Here is a 20,466-nt window from a genome sequence, read left to right as displayed (position 1 = left end):
GAAAGTTTATTTTTCACTTGGTCAGACTATAATAAATTTAGTTTAATCCTTTATCTAAGTGTGTGCAAACAAAGTTTGTGCCTGAAAGTATCTTCAGGACTGGGGTAAAGTAGTACAACACCGGGCGACTCCTTGCAAAGGTGGAGCAAGCTACCAACACTCCTATCTCAGTATCTCCCATAATGCAAAACACATCTCCTTGCAGATATGTATAATGTTATGCATTAAGGGACTAGTTTCGACCTTTATTGAGGTCTCTTCAGTGGGAGCCAGGCCCAGTCCTGAAGATACTTTCAGGCGCAAACTTTGTTTGCACACACTTGGATAAAGGATTAAACTAAAATTATTATAGTCTGACCAAGTGAAAAATAAACTTTCAACATCTTTCTCTAAATCCAGAGTAATTTAATAAAAAGGTTGTACACCGTTTGGCAGCTCCTATAGGAGGAGATGACCTTGCTAATGCTTCTGCCTTGGTATCTCCACTTGGGCCTGGCTCCCACTGAAGAGACCTCAATAAAGGTCGAAACTAGTCTGGGTAGTGGCCCTTCCCTGAATGCATAACATTATACATCTCCACAAGGAGATGTGTTTTGCATTATGGGAGATACTGAGATAGGAGTGTTGGTAGCTTGCTCCACCTTTGCAAGGAGTCGCCTGCCAAGTGTTGTACCACTTTACCCAGTCCTGAAGATACTTTCAGGCACAAACTTTGTTTGCACACACTTGGATAAAGGATTAAACTAAATTTATTAATAACATCCCTTGATGAGATGATCAAATCCAAGAACCTTGATCCTTGTATGCTCTCTTACATATTGTCTAAAATAGTTCTCTCAGAAACTCAAGAAATTCTCTTTCCCCAGATGCCATCTCTTCATTCCACTGTGTATTATCATAATTGAAATCATCCATGATGATCACTAAATTGTCTATACATTTCTTCTCACTTCTGTCTGCATTATTAGGTTTATAGCAACATTAAACTAAATATTCATCCTATCCATCTCTGCTTCATGCCATACTGACTCAGAACCACTGCTACTATTTCCTTCTTGTATCTTCAACTTGGATTGAAAAAATATCATACCTTCATCTCTGTTCCTCTCAGGATGTCATCCTCATCTAACCACATCTAACATATTTCCTTTTATTTTGCATACTTTCTGGCATTCATAAACAAACATAAAAAGTCTCACTAACACCACTTCTGAGATGGGACTTCTCTGTACCTCTCCCTGGTCATTCTTGTCTGCTCACACATTCACTTCTACAATTAGCATCCATGTGATGTGGCAGCACATTGTGGGACTACCTTTTTTTTCATACTGTTATCTTTTATTCTCCTGAACACAATCTCCTAATATCCATTCTCAAGTTCTCATGTTTTATCACTACCAATTCTTTTGTTTTCTTGTTCCTCATATGCTACACTTCAATCACCCTGCTCATTCTACCTCCTGAATAGCAAGCGTTTTGTACACCTTCCTCATTCACTACACTTTTAATAATCCAATCTCCATACACTCCTGCTATCAAGTTATTTGTTATCTCTATAACATGGTCATCTTTCATTTCATTTTTCCTCACTCTTCCATGTGAACTATTCTCTTTACACCACTTGCTTTGTTTCATGTTCACAAACTCCACTTTCTTGCTTCTTGCTTCCATTTGTGCTCTCCTTGCCATCAGTGGCATTCTATCATACTGTCATTCTCACTCTCTTTCTTGCTGCCAGTTTCACACACACACACACACACACACACACACACACACACACACACACACACACACACACACACACACACACACACACACACACACACTGCCTTACCATAAGTTACACTCTTTCTTGCATCTCGCTTGCTTCTGTATCCTCATAGTTTCTTGTTCTACCTTTTATCTGCTTCTGCTCACATTCAAAGATGCTTCATAGTCCATGAGCAACATCACACTTCCTACATGTCAGTACTTGCACATTTCTCTTATTCAACCTCTTTTCCTTTTTAATAATGTCATTTTAAGAGATCCTAGTTCTGTCTTCGTAATATTTATTTTATTTATTTTATTTTTTTTGCCAGCTTGGTTGCTCGAGTGGTTAGTGTATCTGCTCTCCAGCCAAAAGGCTGCAGGTTCGAATCCGGTCATGGGCATGGATGTTTGTGATTGTTTGTGAAAATGCTAGTGGTAGATGGTATTGGTGTACATGATGATGGTTGTTGCCGTTCGTTGTAGTTGGTGGATTGAGTGGGAGATGGAGAGCTGTAGAAGGTGCCCTCCCTCGACAAGTCTTTGGACTCCTTGGAGGGTTACATAATAATAATTATAATATACTGCACTTACTTTTTACTTTGAGTGTCTTGGACATTTGCCTCAAAAATTGAATTTTTTAATGATGGTTCAGAAAAGGAGATACATAAGATTTAACCTTTTATGTAAGTATAATAATAATGTACTTTATCATTTTTGTTTTTGGTTTGAACTTAGATTAGAAAGAGGCATTAAATTTCTTTTATAGTCTATTCGAGTACTTGGAGTTCTTGGTGCCCTTGATCCATATAGGCATAAGGTGAATTTGGGTGTAATTGATCATTCTGGAGAATCTGGAGGAGGAGTTCTAAGCATGAGTGACTCCGGTCAGGATAATCAGGGTATGAAAGTATTTCAATGTTTTATTTTAATTCACTGACATAAAAAAAATTAAATTAATAATCTTATTAAATTACTTATGTTAGAATCATCAATGTGTTGTTCTTAAATTTTCTTTCATATATCTTTCAGAGCTCAGTGCAAGTGAAATGCTTGTGAATATGTCAGGCAATCTGGATGAATTTTATCCTTCTATAGCCATATCCACGCTAATGAGAATAATTCGAGACCCTTCACTTTCACAGCATCATACAATGGTAGTGCATGCGGTAACATTTATTTTCAAAAGTTTAGGAATTCGAGGTGTGCCTTATCTACAGCAAGTTATGCCTTCCTTTATTAATGTTATCCGAACATCAGATTCAACATTTCGAGAGGTAAGCACACATGATTATTTTGGATTCAATTTCATGCATTTTAAGACCCTAGATCAGGGGGGTGTCCAACCCTTTAGCTTCCCTGGGCTACATTGGAAGAAGACGAGTTGTTTTGGTCACACATAAAATACACTAACACTAACGATAGCTGATGAGCAAAAAAACATAGAATATATTGTTAACATATTTAAGTAATTTAAACTTCATTAATTCATGAATTTTTTATTATAAAAGTAAAAGACAAGACAGCAACATGAAATTAGTGAGATGTTTGACATTGTTTTTGAGACACTAATGTTTCTATATTTGGTTCAATGGAAGTAGTTGCAATTCTCAGTGAGTTCTCAAGGTGCTCATCAGATATTTTGGTTCTAGTTTTATTCTTTGTATGCTTCTTCTTTGAAAATAGCTGTTCACAAGTGTAGGTGCTTCCAAATAGTGATGACATGAATAAGGCATGATTGTGAAGCAAGGGATATTTTTCTCTGGGAAGATATATCTTATAGAAGTCCAGTAAAGAGACATGATCAAATTTTTCTTTAAGTTGAATGTCAGGTTGTAGCTCTATGCATTCCTTTTGAAAATTGGCAGGTAATATGTTTGTCGACTGAAAATGGAGTCGCAAATATACCAAAAGATTGATAATTTTTCCAGAAATCTTGAAACCTGTTCTCAAATTCCTGTATCAAATCGAAAAGCAAGGCTGCATATTTTTCGTTGTTCATAGGACTGTGTTTAGACAACGTGTCGAAATGCATAAAATTGTTTGCCTTAATTTGAGATTGCCATAGTTTCAGTTTCATTTTGAACGCTGTTATAGTTTGAAACATTGTATTGATCAGTTGGTTTTCACCTTGAAGACGCATGTTTAACTCATTTAAATGAGCGGTCAAGTCTACTAAAATGCCAAATCTGTGAGCCAGGTTTCATCGTCAAGTTCTGGCACAAATTTTGTTTTTGATTCCATAAATGACTTGATTTCATTTCGCAAATCATAAAATCTTTTCAACATTTTATCTCGACTTAACTATCTTACTTTCGAAAAGTAAATGATGTCCCCATAGTCAGCATCCATAAATTTAAGGAATTCCTGGAATTGGCGATGATTCAATCCCTTGGCCCTTATGAAATTTACAGCCTTGATGACAATCTGCATGACGTTATCCATCTTTAAAGCTTTTGCGCATAAATTTTCTTGGCGTACTATGCAGCGATATTTCATCATATGTTAATTTTAGGAGGCAATTGCATCGTCTTCTTTAATTTTACAAATCCATCTCTTTTACCAATCATCGCCGGTGCACCATCAGTAGCTATACCAAATATGTTCAATGGACAAAGAAAATCGCTTTTTTTCACTGCTTCATATAAATCTCTTGATTTAGTCGTGTCTTTTAATGGCACTAAAGAAGCCATTTCTTCAGTGATATTATATTCGTCATCAATACCTCTAATAAAAATTGCCAATTGTGAGCTGTATTAGTAGCATCAGTACTTTCGTCTATCGCCAAAGCATAAAATTTAAAATTAGCAGCTCTACCCTCCAAACCATTTTCAGTAGATTTTCCTATTTCATCAATTCGCCTAGCTATAGTCTGGTGAGACAAACTGATTTTAGAAAAATACCCTTTTTTTATCAGGGCAAATTATATCTGCCACACTTTCCATACATTCCTTAATAAACTCATAGGGTCATTTCAATCTTAAATAAATAGGAGAAAAGCAGAAACAAAAACATGAACAGAACAGTATTGAACTTTTATTCAACAATATTCTTATATGTAAGCTTATATAAGGTACTTATAATTTTCATTTTAAATGAAGGGCTAGTTGAGCGTCTTCTGAGAGCTTTGGCATCCCAAAGATGTAACCATGAAGGATCAATTGTTATTTCCTTTTTTGCTCATGAAGGACTGTTTTCTTCCAAATCAATCTGTTACTTGTGAGCACTCCAGTATTATCATATCTAACATTTCATTCTTCCAAGGCACTTCTAACTGAATCATTCCACCTAGACCTTGGTCTTGCTCTGGGTCTCTTTCCTGCCATCTTGGCATCAACCACCTCTTTTGCCAGCCTTTCCTCACCCATTCTATTTAAGTGGCCATACTACCTTAGATTAGCTATGCTAACACATTCTTCAATGCTAACAATGTCAAGTTCCTTTCTAATATCTTCATTTTTAATATGATTCCTGCCATTGATGCCATCTGTTCACGCCCCTAATCTTTCTCAGAATCCTCATGACTGTGGTCTCTAGTCTTTGATCAAGTGCTTTATTTCTAATCCAACTCTCAGATCCAAAAATTAAAACTGGTTTAAACACTCTTGTATGCTGCTAGTTTGGCATTTTTGACTAATTTCTCTCTTATTCCATATAAAGCTATTCAGCTGGCTCCCCACCATACCAGCTTTTGTTATTCTGTTATCTATTTCAAGATTTAGCCTGCCATGCCATCTTCACTAATAACTGTGCCTAAATAGCTGAAATATTTTACTTGTTCTATAGGATCTCCATTCAGAATGCAGCTGAGTTTTCTGTGCTCCTGGCTGTTTTCAGTTTTGGTCTTTTTATTATTGATTTTCATGGCAAACTTGTTACAGCTGTTATTCAATTTAGTTAATGAATTCTGGAGACTTGTGCTACATGTGTTTAGGAGTACAACATTATCTGCATAACGCAAAGAGCTAAGTTTGACATCTCCAATTCTAATATCAGGCTTGATGCCACTTTCTTTCATAATGTGATCCATACAGATGATAAATAAGAGTGGAGATAATATGCATCCTTGTCTTATCGCTGATTTTACATCAAACCGTCCTTCTGTATTTCCTTCTATTCTAACTGCTGACTGTCATCTTAAATATAGACTATGTCATATACCTTTTTCCAGATTTAAAAACTTAAGCACAGATACTTGTCATTTTCCCCATGATTTCTCAATAAATTGTGTCAAAGCAAAAATCTGATCTTGACAACTTCTATTTGGCATGAACTCAACCTGTTCTTCTCCAAGTTTCTCTTCCACAATCTTTCTCAAACTCTTTTCAAGTATGCTTACATAAATCTTACCTGGAACACTTGGTAGAGTGTGAACTACTCTGTAGTTCTCACATTCAGGTTTATTCCCTTTTTTATAGATAGGTACTATGAGAGCTCTCTTCCAATCAGTGGGAATTTGACCTTCTGACTAGGTCTTCTGAATTAAGCAGTGTAGCCACTGCAAAACTTTATACCTCCATACTTAAGCATTTCTGTTCCAGCTGGCTTTCCACATTTCAAGCTTTTGACAGCTTTTTCTACCTCATATAATTGATATATATACTCTTCTTTGCATTCTTCTTGAAAATTTTCTAATATGGTTCTGTCACTGCTTGGTTTGTTTAACAATCTTTCAAAGTAATTACTTCAGATATCTAGGATATCCTAATTTTCAGTTTTCATGTCACCTGTGTATCATCTTTCATTCCTTTTACAGTACTATTTCCTCCATTTCTAAGCTTCTTCAATAGCCTCCAGATCATTTCTCACTTACATTTTTCTCTGTATTCTTTTAGGGCATCTGCTGTCTTATTTGCTAGGAACTTTTGGTATGCTTTCTTCTTTTCCAGGACTGCTTCTTTAACTTCTTGTATCCACCATGATCTTCTTATTTTTCTATCCTTGCAGACAACTTCGCCACATACCTCCTTAACTGAATCAATCAGTGTCTTCTTCAGAGTTTGCTGATGAGACTCCAAGGTTTGGTTCTTGTTTTCAAAGTGCTGTAAATTTTTTTCAGTAATGTTTGCATAGTTGAGTCTACAATTTACCCATGAAAGCTGCTCAACTTTAATTTTTTTAAAAACTTTCTTACATTCTTTGTGCCTGAAGTATGCAAAAATATGGTAAAGGCGGTATGACTTCACATCACTTGCCTTAGTATCCCAGAATGCAAAGCACATCTCCTTGCAGATATGTATAATACTATGCATTATGGGAAGGGTCATTACCTAGACCAGTTTGGACCTTTATTGAGATCTCTTCAGTGGGAGCCAGACCCAGAGGTGATACTAAGATTGAAGTAATGCAGAAGTCATATTTTTCTATACCAGTTGCCAAAAGGTGTCACACCCTTATTATTCAATTACTCTGGATTAGAGAAAGATTGTTGGAAGTTTTTTCACTTGGTTACACTATAAATTAAAGATACCAAGAAGTCATACCACCTTTACCATGAGTTGCCCCAGTCCTGAAAATACTTCGGGCACAAACTTTGTTTGCTTACACTTGGATAAAGGATTAAACCAAGTACAGTAACCCCCCTGACTTACGTAATATGTGACTTACGTTAATTCGCAGTTACGTATTAAATCTCAAAAATTACAACTACTAGCGTGTATGAACATGTTTGCGACTTTTGTGTCTTTGACATCCATTGCAGTATGCAACGACATAATGTTAACTAGACTCAGCATTCACAGCAAATGTAATGAATAGTAACAAGCAGTGACAGGTTACCGATAAATGCCAAGAGCAGCAGAGGGCAAGTCTGCAAAAGCCGTAACATTCAAACTGAAACCTACCAATTAGAAATAAGGACTCCGTAAACAATTCCTCCTTTCCCCAACCCGTCAGTAGTCCATGCCTCATGTGGTTAGTTTAGTCACTTGTTTATCACAGTTAGTGTTCATTGTTTATTTGCCCTTAAAATGGATTCGAACTACAAAATCGAATGCACTGGTAATAAATCTAAAAAACAAAGGTCTGCAATTACTTTAGAAGAAGAAAGTTGAAAATAATTCATATGTATGAAGACAGGAAAATTATATCAACAATAGCTCAGGATATAAATCAACCTATTTCGACAGTGAATACGATAGTGAAGGATAAAGAAGTTCGCATTGTTGAAAGCATGAAAGGTGCAGTAACGTTGAAGGGCACAATCATTACCAAGAATAGGCTGGGCCCGATTTCAGAGATGGAGAAATTGTTGTCTCACTGGATCGAGGACCTGACACAAAAGCAGATACCGTTCAGTTTTCTGATTATCCAGGAGAAGGCTAGGTCTTTACATAAAGATTTACAAGAGAAGGCTGGCATCACAGACACAGGGAGTGAATTTAAAGCTAGTGCTGGATGGTTCGAACGATTCAAGAAGTGTACAAATCTACACAGCTTCAAAGTCACTGGTGAGGCAGCAAGTGCAGATACAGACACGGCAAGTAAATTTCCCGAACTTCTGGCAGAAATAATTGAGGAGGGGGAATATTTGCCTGAGATGGAGAATGCCAACACGGACATTTATTGCAAAAGAGGAAAAATCTATGCCTGGATTCAAGGTCGCAAAAGATCGGATCACTGTTATGATTGGCGACCACACTTCAGAGGACTTGAAACTTAAACCGCTTACAGTGTACTATTCCCAGAGACTGCGGGACTGTGGGCCTTTAAGAACATTGACCCGAGTAAGCTGCCCGTAATCTGGAACTCCAATACCAAGGCTTGGGTTACATGTGTGCTGTTCGCAGACTGGTTCAATAACCACTTCATTCCCCAGGTGAAGGAATATTGTGCCAAGAAAGAAATCCCGTTTAAAGTGCTTCTCCTCTTGGACAATGCCCCCAGCCACCTGGAAGAATTGGATGACTTTCATTCTGACATAAAAGTTGTTTATCTGCCTCCTAGAACCATCGCACTGTTGCAACCTATGGATCAAGGCGCTATTGCGACTTTTAAAGCCTACTATCTGCGATGTATGTTTTTCCAAGCAATTAAGGCCATTGATAGCGATGAAGGCATTACTCTACGTGATTTCTGGAAGAATTATAATATCCTTGATGCTATCAAAAACATCGGGGTGGCATGGGATGAAGTCAAGCAGACAACAATGAATGCTGTGTGGAAGAAACTCTGCCCAGAAATGGTGCAAAATCGTTTAAAGGAAGGAGAGCAGACAATGACTGATATGGTTGTTGAGTTGACACAAGAATTACAGCAAGCGATGGAGACGTGTGTACAACTGGCAGAGCAATTAGAGCTGGAAGTGGATACCGTTGACGTTAACGAGCTTCTTTTGGGTCACGATGAAGAGCTTACTAATGATGACCTTATTCAGTTGGAGGCATTCCGAAATTCCGAAGAAAATACTATGCCGATTGAACCGCCAACTCCAGACGTTAAGAAATTTACAACAAAGGGACTAGCCGAGGCTTTTAACCTGATAGACATGGCGCTAGCAAAATTAGAATCGATGGATCTGAACACTGAGTGGTTCGAGAATGTTAGCTGCCGTATCCATTCCGATATGTCTAGCTACAAGGCCATCTACGATGACAAAAAGCATGTGACCACACAATCTACTCTAGACGTGTTTGTGAGATGCCGCTCACAACAACATCAAGATGACAACTCAGACGACCCCGACTACGCTCAGCCTTCAACATTGAGAGGGGTAGAAGTTGCCAGAGAACAGCATTTCTCTTCACAACCATCCACCACCAGCGCCGACTCTCCCACTACAGAGCTAAATTAGCTGTCACAAGATATTTTTTTATTTGAAAAGTGTTATTTCAGTTTGTTTTTATATTCTTTTATATATTTTTCATACTTTTATGGTTTTTATCCGAGTAAATACTGCTGCATGATGTTTCATTTATAAAATTTACACAGTATCATAAAATAATACTGTGTAAATAATATACTGTACATATCTGTATATATACACACATATAATAATAATAAATATTGCAGTTTCTTACGAAGTTACACTTAAGCAATTTACAAATTCGACTTACGTGAAATTCAAGTTACGTAAAGGTTTATGGAACGCATTTCTTACGTAACTCGGGGGGGGGGGGGGTACTGTATATAAATTATTGGTACCTTTAATTTATAGTATAACCAAGTGAAAAAACTTCCGACAACCTTTCTCTAATCCAGAGTAATTGAATAATATGGTGTGACACCTTTTGGCAACTGGTATAGGAAAATATGACTTCTGCATGCATTACTTCAACCTTAGTATCACCTCTGGGTCTGGCTCCCACTGAAGAGACCTGTGTGTAGGTTGAAACCAGTCTGGGCAGTGACCCTTCCCATTCTGCATAACATTATATATGTCTACAAGGAGATGTGCTTTACCTTATGGGATACTAAGGCAAGTAATGTGAAATCATACCACCTTAATCATGAGTTACCCCATTCCTGAAAATACTTCAGGCAAAACTTTGTTGCTTACACTTGGATAATGGATTAAACCAAGTATATAATTTTTTACATTCTGTTCTTTTCAATGTGGTATCCATTTTTATCCTGCTTAGTACTAAGTAATGGTCACTTCCAATTTCAAATCCTCTGTACACTCTTTGTATCCGGAAGAAGCATGAAGATATCACTATCAACAATGATGTAGTCAATGAGGCTTTTCTTGTCTTCTCTCCATTTGAACTTGTGCACATCTTTATGCTGAAACATGGTGTTAGTAATGACTAGTCCTTGTCCTGAGCAGGAATCCAGTAAATACTTACTATTATTATTAGCTTTGCCCTTTTCTCACATTGGCAATCCTAATCCTAATGAAGGAACTCTTGGTAGCGAAATATTGCTTTCATAAAACCCACTTAGCTTTAGAGCTCTCCTCATGATTTGATCATTTTCTAGAATTGATACCTTTTTGCATAATTGCTATGATACTTAGGAAGTCTAAGTTCTCTTTATGTCATCTTCATGATCAGCAGCAGATTCTGCTTGAACACTTTGCTTTGCCAGTTTTTGAATCATTGGTAAGACTTGCCATGGGTAAACAGCAATTCCTCAACATCCTCTGTTAACATCTGTCAGTTCTGCTTCTTTAGCAAAGTTGACAATTTTATGGAGGATTAATCTTCTTGAATCATGTTTTTGCATATTTCAAGCCATAACTTCTTCCATTTTTCATGAATTCATGCATTTTTTTCATTCACTTTATTCCAATATATTTTAAATGTTATCTATAGCAGTGGTTTCCAAACATTTTAGACTGAAGGAGCTCTGTGGAGCCCATAGATATAGTGTTAATGCCATCTATGAAGTATAAAACAAATGAAAAATGGCACATGTTATGGTTGCATCTTTGGGAAATCCTTCATTCAGATTTGCAAAAATTGATATTCCTAATTACCAATGCTATTTTTAGTGTGAAAAACAAATAAAGATAACTATGCAGAACCCAAAGGCTCCACTGCTTATAACTTGGAAAACTATAGCATGTATGATGTTGTAGTTAGTTTCTATCTCCCTCTCTCCAGAACTACCTAATGTATCTTCCCCATCTGTTTTCTCTATGTGAGTTGCTTGAATCGGAGATAGTATGCCTTAAAATTTAGTATTATTTCCTGATCCATATTAATAAAGTGATGTTAAGTGGAAGAAAAAAAATACTTCAGTGAGAATACAGGTTTTAAGTTCATTGAAATTATCAGGTTGGTTGGAGCATTAGCAAGCAATAATAATGCTTTAGGTTCTGTTTTGCACTTTTCATGATAGCACTTCACAGGTAGACAAGAATGAGAGATGAACCAATTTTGAAATTTTTTTCTCATGACCAAGCTTTTTTTGTTTGATTCTCAAATCACCATAGACTTGATTTTAAAATTCCTTTCATGGTTCATAGTGGACTTAGAATGATTCACAAGCATTGGCTTTAAGTTAATCACCTTTCACATTGCCTTCTAGCCAATTGAGTTAATCATTTTCAATCTTGAAGACATGTTCACATTTTTTTTTTTTCATGAGAGATAAAAGTACAGGAAGCATTTTTTCCAGAAAATGCTTCCTGTACTTTCCTACCCTCCATATTTCATCCCTTCAAAAACAAGTTCACGAAAATCACTGCCTTGCCTGATAACTTTCGGAGTTGAAAATTCATGAGCTGCTTTTGCATCTAAACTTGCTGCTTCTCCAAAGATATATATGCTATGAAGGTTATGATGCTTTTTAAATGTATGAGACCAGCTCTGCTAGCTGTAAATGTTTCTGATGCTTCTCCTATTGCTTTTTGAAAATATGCAAAATGTTTCTTGCATTTTCCATTATTATTAATCGAATTAAGGGCATGTTACATTGAGTTTGATCATCCACTCAAATCACAAAATCCTATCCTCCATTTCTTCAAGAATATGTCTTCTTGAGATCAAAGTGGCAGAAGATATTATTTTGTCCATTTTTTATAATTGTCTTCATTCTTTAAAAAAAAGTACCTAGATCAACTTGACATTAATCAGATTCTAACAGCCTTAACACTTGCAGTTTTATATCCAGTTTTAAGGGCATGTTACATTGAGAGTTTAATCATCCACTCAAATCACAAAGCCTACCCTCCATTTCATTAGACTTTTTTTCTTTTTTCTTGACATTATGGCTCAACAAAGAAATTATTTTTTAATCAATTTAATTATGTATTTAATAAATGAATGCATATATTTCAGGCACGTTGAATACTGAATGAGTCAAATATTTGGTATTATCACTTGAAGTTGGAGAATTTAGGTAATTATATAATATTATCTATTTCATTAAATTAGTGAGTTCAGGGAATCAGGGAATTAATGTTTTATTAAACTACTTAAGCAAAGTGGATATTAGAATCTAGCATTATTGCTCTGACCAGAGGTGCTTAAGGATCAAAGCTGTATAACTGAGAGGAGACCTCCACATAGCCTTTAAAGGAATGCGGAGAACCGACCAGGGCTTCTGACCTATTGTCCAATCTTCACCTTCTCGTGGTGCACCCTGTTAGGTATCTACTTGGATACTGAATGAATGAGGATGGGCTCGCAATGTAGGATTTAGCCAACCAAATTGTATTCTTATTGGCTTAAACCAAAATATAGAATGGTGGTGCAACATGACAGATTTCATGCTGGCTGGGGCGTCACCCGTTGTTTTCGCCAGGGGAACCAGGGTGAACAGCAAAAAGTTAACTACTGAAAAAATCCTACAATACACCCTAATTCAACATCACCAGAGTTCAAGATTGGTACTATCAACATAAGATGCATGAATCATAAAGAAAAGGAGCTAGCTGAGGAATTAGATAATTACCAGATCGACATAATAGGGATGACGGAAACAAAAAAGATAAAAACTGGTGAAATCTTTCTAAGCAATGAATACAAAATGTTATATTCAGGCAATGACAATCAAGGAAAAGGAGTAGCCATAGTATTCAACACTAAATACAAGGCAAATCTTCTTGAATGGCAGGCAGTCTCAAGCAGAGTGATGTCGGCAAATATCTGAATGGGGAATTGAACAATGAGACTTATTTGTGCCTATGTTCCCACAAAAAATTCTACTAAGATCGAAGTGGAGAAATCTTTTGAAGCTTTAGAAAAAGCAACTGACATAATGAAAAAGGAAACGTTCGTCATTGTTGCAGATCTAAATAGCAGAGTAGGATGTGATACAAACATGTTTTGGGAAAATTTGGAGAAAAGAGCAAAGCTAATAAAAATGGCAAATTCCAGTTGGATTTTTGCTCAGTACATGGACTGGTTATTACTAACACCATATTCCAACCTAAAAATGTGCACAAATTGACATGGAGAGAAGAGAAAAGGAATAAGAAAAGTCTCATTGACTATGTTATTGTTGATAGTGATCTTTCTCACTGGTGCACGACATCAGAGTGTACAGAGGATTTGAAATTGGAAGTGATCACCATTTAGTCTTGAGCAGGATAAAATTGAATTTCATATTGAATAAAAGAACATGTAAGAAAGTTTTAAAGTGAATAAAAGTTGAGCAGCTCTCAGATGTGAACTGTAGACTAAAATACAGAAACGTTATTCAAGAAAAAATGAAAGAGTTCAAGAACAGGAACCAAACCTTGGACATTCAGATAGCAAGCACTAAAGAAAACACTGATTGATTCAGCCAGAGAGGCATGGTGAGTTTGTCTGCAAGGATAGATGCATGGTGAGGTTGTCTGCAAAAATCAGAACTTCATGGTGTACACAGGAAGTTAAGGAGGCAGTGAAAGAAAAGAAGAAACCATATCAAACGTTCCTGGTAAATAAGTCAGCTTGTGCTCTTAGAGAACACAGAGACAAATGAAAGAAAGCTAAACACTGTGTAAAACTAGCTAAACAAAAGTCATGCGAAGAGTTTGGTAAGAACATAGAAAATAAATATCAAGAAGGTGACAAGATATTCTGGAAGTGTTGAAGAAGTTCAGAAATGGAGGAAAGAGTGCTGTAAAAGGAATTAGAGATGATAAAGGTGATATGAAAACTGGAGAAAAGATATCCTTGAAGTATGGAGTAATTACTTAATAGCCCGAAATGTGGAAAGGCAGAAGAAGTAGATGATATTTGACTAGAAATGCTCAAGTATGGAAGTAGAAAAGTCTTACACTGGCTGCACTGCATAGTTTAGAGTGCCTCGATAGAGGGACGAATTCCAGATGATTGGAGTAAAGCTCTCATAGTACCCATATATAAAAAGAGAAATAAAACTGAATGTGATAATTACAGAGGTGTTTCTCTACTGAGCGTTCCTGGTAAGATTTATGCAAGTATTCTTGAGAAACGGTTGAGAAGAATTGTGGAAGAAAAGCTTGGGGAAGAACAAGCTGGATTCAGGCCAAATAGAGGCTGTCAGGATCAGATTTTCACTTTGTGACAAATAGTTGAGAAATCATGGGAATATAACAAAGATCTATATTTTAGTTTTATCGATCTGGAAAAGGCATATGACAAGGTGCCAAGAGAAAAGCTGTTCAATATGCTACAGTTATATGGTGTCAATGGGCATTATATCAAGCAATATTTAGTCTTTATTTGAGTTGTAAGTCAGCAGTTAGAGTTGAAGGAAGTATAGGAAGATGGTTTAATGTTAAATCTGGTGTCAAACAAGGATGTATATTATCCCCACTGTTATTCATTATCTATATGTATCACATTATGAAGGAAAGCGGTATTAAACCTGATATCAAAATTGGAGATGTTAATGTCAGCTCTTTGCTTGATGCGGACAATGTTATACTTCTAAATAAATCTGACAAAAGTCTGCAAGATTCCCTGACTAAATTGAATAACTGTTGTAATAGATATGGTATTAAGGTGAGCAATGACGACCAAGACAATGAAAATAGAAAACAGAAGCATTGAAAACGTCAACTGCATTGTGAATGGAGAACCTATAGAACAAGTAAAACATTTCAGCTACTTAGGCATGCTTTTTAGTGAAGATGGTAAATGAAATATGGAAATAGACAACAGAATCAACAAAGGTAGTATAGTAGGAAGTCAGTTGAATAAATTCATATGGAATAAGAGAGAAATTAGTCAGAACACTAATTTTGCTGTATACAAGATAGTGTTTGTTCAAACCAATTTTAACTTATCGATCTGAGAGCAGGGTTAGAAGTAAAACACTTGACCAAAGACTAGAGACTGCAGATATGAGAGTCCTGAGAAAGATTAGGGATATGAACAGATGGCATCAATGGTAACATCATATTAAAAATGAGGATATTAGAAAAGAACTTGATATTGTCAGCATTTAGGAATGTGTTAACGGAGCTAATCTCAGGTGGTATGGTCACTTAAACAGAATGGGCGAGGAACGATTAGCAAAACAAGTGTTCTCTGCCTGGTCGACATGAAAATGACCCAGAGGAAGACCAAGACATAGGTGGATTGATATGGTAAAAAGTTCCTTAGATGATAGAAATATAAGATCTGACAATGTTAGTCTTGACAGGTAACAGTCTGATTTGGAGAAAAATTGTGGATAGGAAGTTAGTAATAATGTAAATTTTTTATGTAGTACTATCATATCTTGTACATCCTTGAGGGTACATGTCAGGAATTTGATGATGATGACTTAGTTATATAGTCAGTGATTTTATTTTTCTCTTTAAATATCATCAGTGTAATGCCCTGTTTTGGCTCTTTGCACTTTCTGTATTTATTACATATTTCAATATAATACTTGGTTTGTTAATTTCATTTTATTTATTTATTTATTTTTTTTTTTTAAATTTCTATTTGGACGCTTTTTTAAAAATATTGTTGCTTTAATATTCTCTTTTTTTAAAAAATCTTTATGAGCACTTCTCTAATTCTCCTATCATTCCATTTTAAATTTGAATTTTTTCACTTGCACATCACATCCTTTTTTCTAAACCTTCTTTTTAGTCTGTTTCTAATTTATATATCTACTTCTATAGGACATTAGAATAATAAACGAACCTACTGATTTGGTTGCCATTTATATTACAGCAGATTTGAAGACAGAGTTAACCTTTATCCTTCAGATCTCATGTATTCAGCATTTTTTCTGAGTGTTGAATGTTATTTCTCTGTAAGTAATTCATCATGTCCCTTCTTTGTTAAAGCAGATTATGGCATGGGGACTTGATGACATTTGTTGAATTTGGTTAGGAGAGGCTTGGCTCTGTCTTCAGCAACTCTTGTATACCATTAAAGAATAGTAAAACATAAAAATTAGAATGTGTTTGTCAGCTGAAATATATTTGCTTAAATCTGAATGTTTGCTGTTTTATGTGACTGAGTAAATACAGTGGAGCCTTGCCTGGTGATGTTTTACTTTATGATGATCTGCTCGTATCAAGAGTTTCAGTTATGATGATCAGTGCCTGTTTGTACAATGCTATGTGTTTTACAGTATTTTTAGTGACATGATGCTTACATGAATCAAACAAAGTGCAGCTTCCTTAGACTCAGTTTATTTATGACATAATTGCTCACTGTATCTATGTATTTACTATGAATTATAAACTGTTTATAACTATTATTTTATTTTATTGTTGTTAATGGCTTTGAAATGTGGTGCTATAGGAGAGCTCCCAAAATCTCATGGACAGAACACATGACTAATACAGATGTCCTACAGAGAATGAGAACACAGAGATCTTCATTGCAGGAAATGATCTAGAGAAAGATGAGATTGGCAGGACATGTACTGAGAGGTTCAGCAGGACAGAGGATACTAACAGTTTTAGAAGGAAAAATTATGGGAAAAGAGATCGTAAAAAAATGAAGGACATTGTTTGAAGATATAAGATCATGGACAGGATCACATGGCTATGCAGAAACAAAAAGGAAAGCCACCAACAGAGAACTGGAAGGACATGGTACCGCACCCTCTCACTGAGGAAGCTACATGAAGAAAAAGAAGAAGAAAAGTCAGAATAACAGTAAGGTTACTCTTGCTTCTAATGGAAAGAAGACTCAAACTTATTACAGTAGATATTAAATTTAGTGATGATGTATCGAACACTGAGATAGGCCACAGGCTAAATTTACTTATCTCTTCTAAAGTTTGATTATTCCTTTCATCTTTCCTTCAGTAATGTTTTATTTCTCACTTTTTCATTTGCAAAAATTATAAATTTTTTTCATTTGCATAAATGACGTAAATAGGAATTTGAATTTGGAGGAGCCCTATCACCAGGAAAATTCCAAAAGAGCAGTTAAGCACCTTAACAACAATAAGGCCCCAGGTGAAGATGGAATCCCAGCAGAGTTAATTAAGGCTACAGGGAATGGAGGGATAAGAGTGTTTCATAGATTGATTACAAGGATATGGAAGACATGATCATGGCTTAGAGACTGGAAGAAGTTGTTTTTCATACAATACATAAGAAGAGAGATATGAAAGCTTGCAAGAACTATAGAACTATTAGTTTAATATCTCATGCAAGCAAAACTTTATTGAAGATCATGCTAAATAGGATTAAGGCTAAAGTTGCGGCAGAGATGCCCAAGTAGCAAGCAGGTTTTAGGAAAGGTAAGGGTACCAGAAATCAGATCCTTTGCCTTAGACAGATCATAGAAAAATATAAAGAATTCAGACTCCCTCTGGTAATGTGTTTTTTTAGACTACTCTAAATCTTTTGACTGTGTTCAGCATGTGAAGCTGTGGGAAATAATGAGAAGATTGGGTTTTCCTCAACGCACTATCAGGTTGATAGCCAACTTGTACAGGGAGCAAGAAGCCATGGTAAGAAGATCATCATCATCATCAAATTCCTGCCATGTACCCTCAAGGGGTGTACAGGATATGATAGTACTACATGAAAATTTACATCATTACTAACTTCCTATCTACAATTTTCCTCCAAATCAGTCTGTTACTTGTCAAGACTCCAACATTATCAGATCTTATATTTCTATCGTCTAAGGCACTTTATACCGTATCAATCCACCTATATCTTGGTCTTCCATTGGGTTGTTTTCCTGCCAACCTGGCAGAGAACCTGGTAAGAAGATGTGTTCTATTAACTGATTGGCTTCAGGTTGGAAAAGGAGTTAGGTAAGGATGTTTACTTTCTCCTCACTTATTTTATATATATGCAGAGGACATCACTTATGAAGCATTGGATAAGCTCAAGACAGGAATTAGGATAGGTGGTTAATTGATCAGTAATCTGAGGTATGCTGATACCGTACTCCTCTGTAATGACAAGTAAGAACTAGGACAAATTCTTGATAAAGTTAACAAGATCAGTAATAACAGAGAACAAAGGACTTCAACTCAATCCTAGCAAGACAAAGATTATGGTTCTCAAAGGAAATACAAACAGGGTAGCTCTTGAGAAAGAAGTGTTACTTAATGGAGAAAGAATTGAGAAAGTCAGCAAGTTTGAGTACCTGGACTCCATTATTAATGTGAAGAATTGCTGTTCAGAAGATGCCAGTTAGAAATGGCTAAAAAAAAAGTCAGAGACATCTAAAATCTGGAAGGATGGATCTATCTCCATGGGAACAAAGTTGAAAATTTTGGATGCAGTTGTTTTTCCAACAGTGACTTATGGATGTGAGACTTGTAACCTAAAGAAGTCAGATAAGAAAAAGATAGCTGCTTTTGAGATGTGATGTTACAGAAGGCTGTTGAAGATATCATATTCTGAAAGGTGTACAAAGGAATGGGTATCAGAAAAGATCAAGTAGAACCTTAAGGCTCCTTAAAGATATTGACAGAAGAAAGTTAAAATATTTTGGATACATTGAAAGGATGGAAGGAGGACTTCTCAGAACAGTAATAGAAGGTCAAGTTCCTGGAAAAAGTTGCTTTTTTTTGCATCATTTATGCACATATGTAACTGCATAAAATGTTATTAAACCATTTCATATATTACAAGTGTGTGTGTGGGGGGGTGGGCAGTGATTTGCTGTATGACAGTAGTCTGGAACTTAACATGTTGTATGATTGGGATATGCCTGCATCTTATGCTTTGCTACCATCTGGCTGCTGGTTCAAATCTTACTGTGGCATTAATGTTTATGAAAGGTTTTAGATCGTTGTTGATTTTCATCATCCAACATGGTACTGCCACACCTTGCTTATTGGAAGACTAAAGACAGACCATGTTTTGCTTTTTAAGTGGGGGTTCTCAGATTTTCTTATCTTTAGTCCACTCATACTATTAATGTACTGTGGATTTTTAACCTTTTGTCAGTGAAAGTATCATTAACACACATAAACCACAGTAGTAGGTTTTTTATTATGTAAATATTTCGTCCTAGGTATCTTAGGACATCATCAGTACAGTAGAACAATACTAGGAATGACACAAAGGATAGAGTGCGTACGTACAATGGAATCCAAATTTGCATGCAGTGGCGTGTTGTGGCCTGAACTTAAATTAGATTAAATTGAATTAAATTAATTAAATTAAACTAAAATTAAGTTATTTTTACACAATTTTGTATGACAATTTCCCATACTTTAGGGATGGTAAGAACATCATTGCGGTTTAGATTTGGTCTGTGAAGTAGGGCTTCAGCACTTTCTTTATAAGCGTTCATATTTATATGAAGATCTCTGTCAGAGTTTTGTCTTTTTCCAGTGGATCTTGTGGTTTGGGTTTTCAACTCTGTGTTGAGTGAGGCCTGATTTTTGCAGTTTGATGAGGCGGATATGGTCTTGACGTTCCGAAATGTGTTTAAAAACTGATCTGCCTGTCTGTCCATAATAAGAGAGTTTACAGGAGCACGGAACCTCGTATACACCAGGTAGTAGCATAGGTGAAAGTTTGTCTTTGGGCGAAGGTGACAGGTTGTGGATGTGGTTGATGGGTTTGTAGGTGGCAGTAAGATTGTATTTTTTCATAATTTTCGAGAGCCGTTCGGATATGCCTTTGATATAAGGTATGGGAATCGTATGGGCTTGTTCTTGTCTAGGTTGATGTGTAGAGAAGTTGCTGATGATGTCCTAAGATACCTAGGACGAAATAAAAGACTTTCAACTGCTGAAAACTGACATGCTAATTAGCTTCGACATTGTCTCTCTCTCTCTTCACCAATATCCCCCATAAAGAAACTGTAGACCTGTTAAATCAAAAATTTCTGTCGGATATTGTTGAACTTTTCAAATTTATCACTTCCAGTTACTTCACATGGAAAGGAAAAATCTACAAGCAAGAGGAGGGAACAGCAATGGGGTCAC

The 20,466-nt window shown here is 36.1% G+C and overlaps 1 protein-coding gene across 7 annotated transcripts in view; it reads left to right on the top strand.

Annotated features, from left to right (window-relative positions):
* Window positions 1-20,466, top strand: part of mTor (serine/threonine-protein kinase Tor) — an 816,233-nt gene that overhangs the window by 259,748 nt on the left and 536,019 nt on the right. For all 7 annotated transcript variants that reach the window (XM_090412780.1, XM_090412800.1, XM_090412771.1 and 4 more), the window contains 2 exons: window positions 2,519-2,651; window positions 2,782-3,026. In XM_090412780.1, coding sequence (XP_090268906.1) covers window positions 2,519-2,651; window positions 2,782-3,026 — 378 coding nt within the window. The remainder of the gene's footprint in view (window positions 1-2,518; window positions 2,652-2,781; window positions 3,027-20,466) is intronic.

This window comes from Typopeltis vanoorti, chromosome 2 (genome assembly GCF_054136105.1).
Source record: "Typopeltis vanoorti isolate ZY-2024b chromosome 2, IOZ_Tvanoo_1.0, whole genome shotgun sequence".
NCBI classification, from domain to species: Eukaryota; Metazoa; Arthropoda; class Arachnida; order Uropygi; family Thelyphonidae; genus Typopeltis; species Typopeltis vanoorti.
The sequence above is the reverse complement of the archived record's forward strand: the minus strand, read 5'-3'. Positions and strand labels throughout refer to the sequence as shown.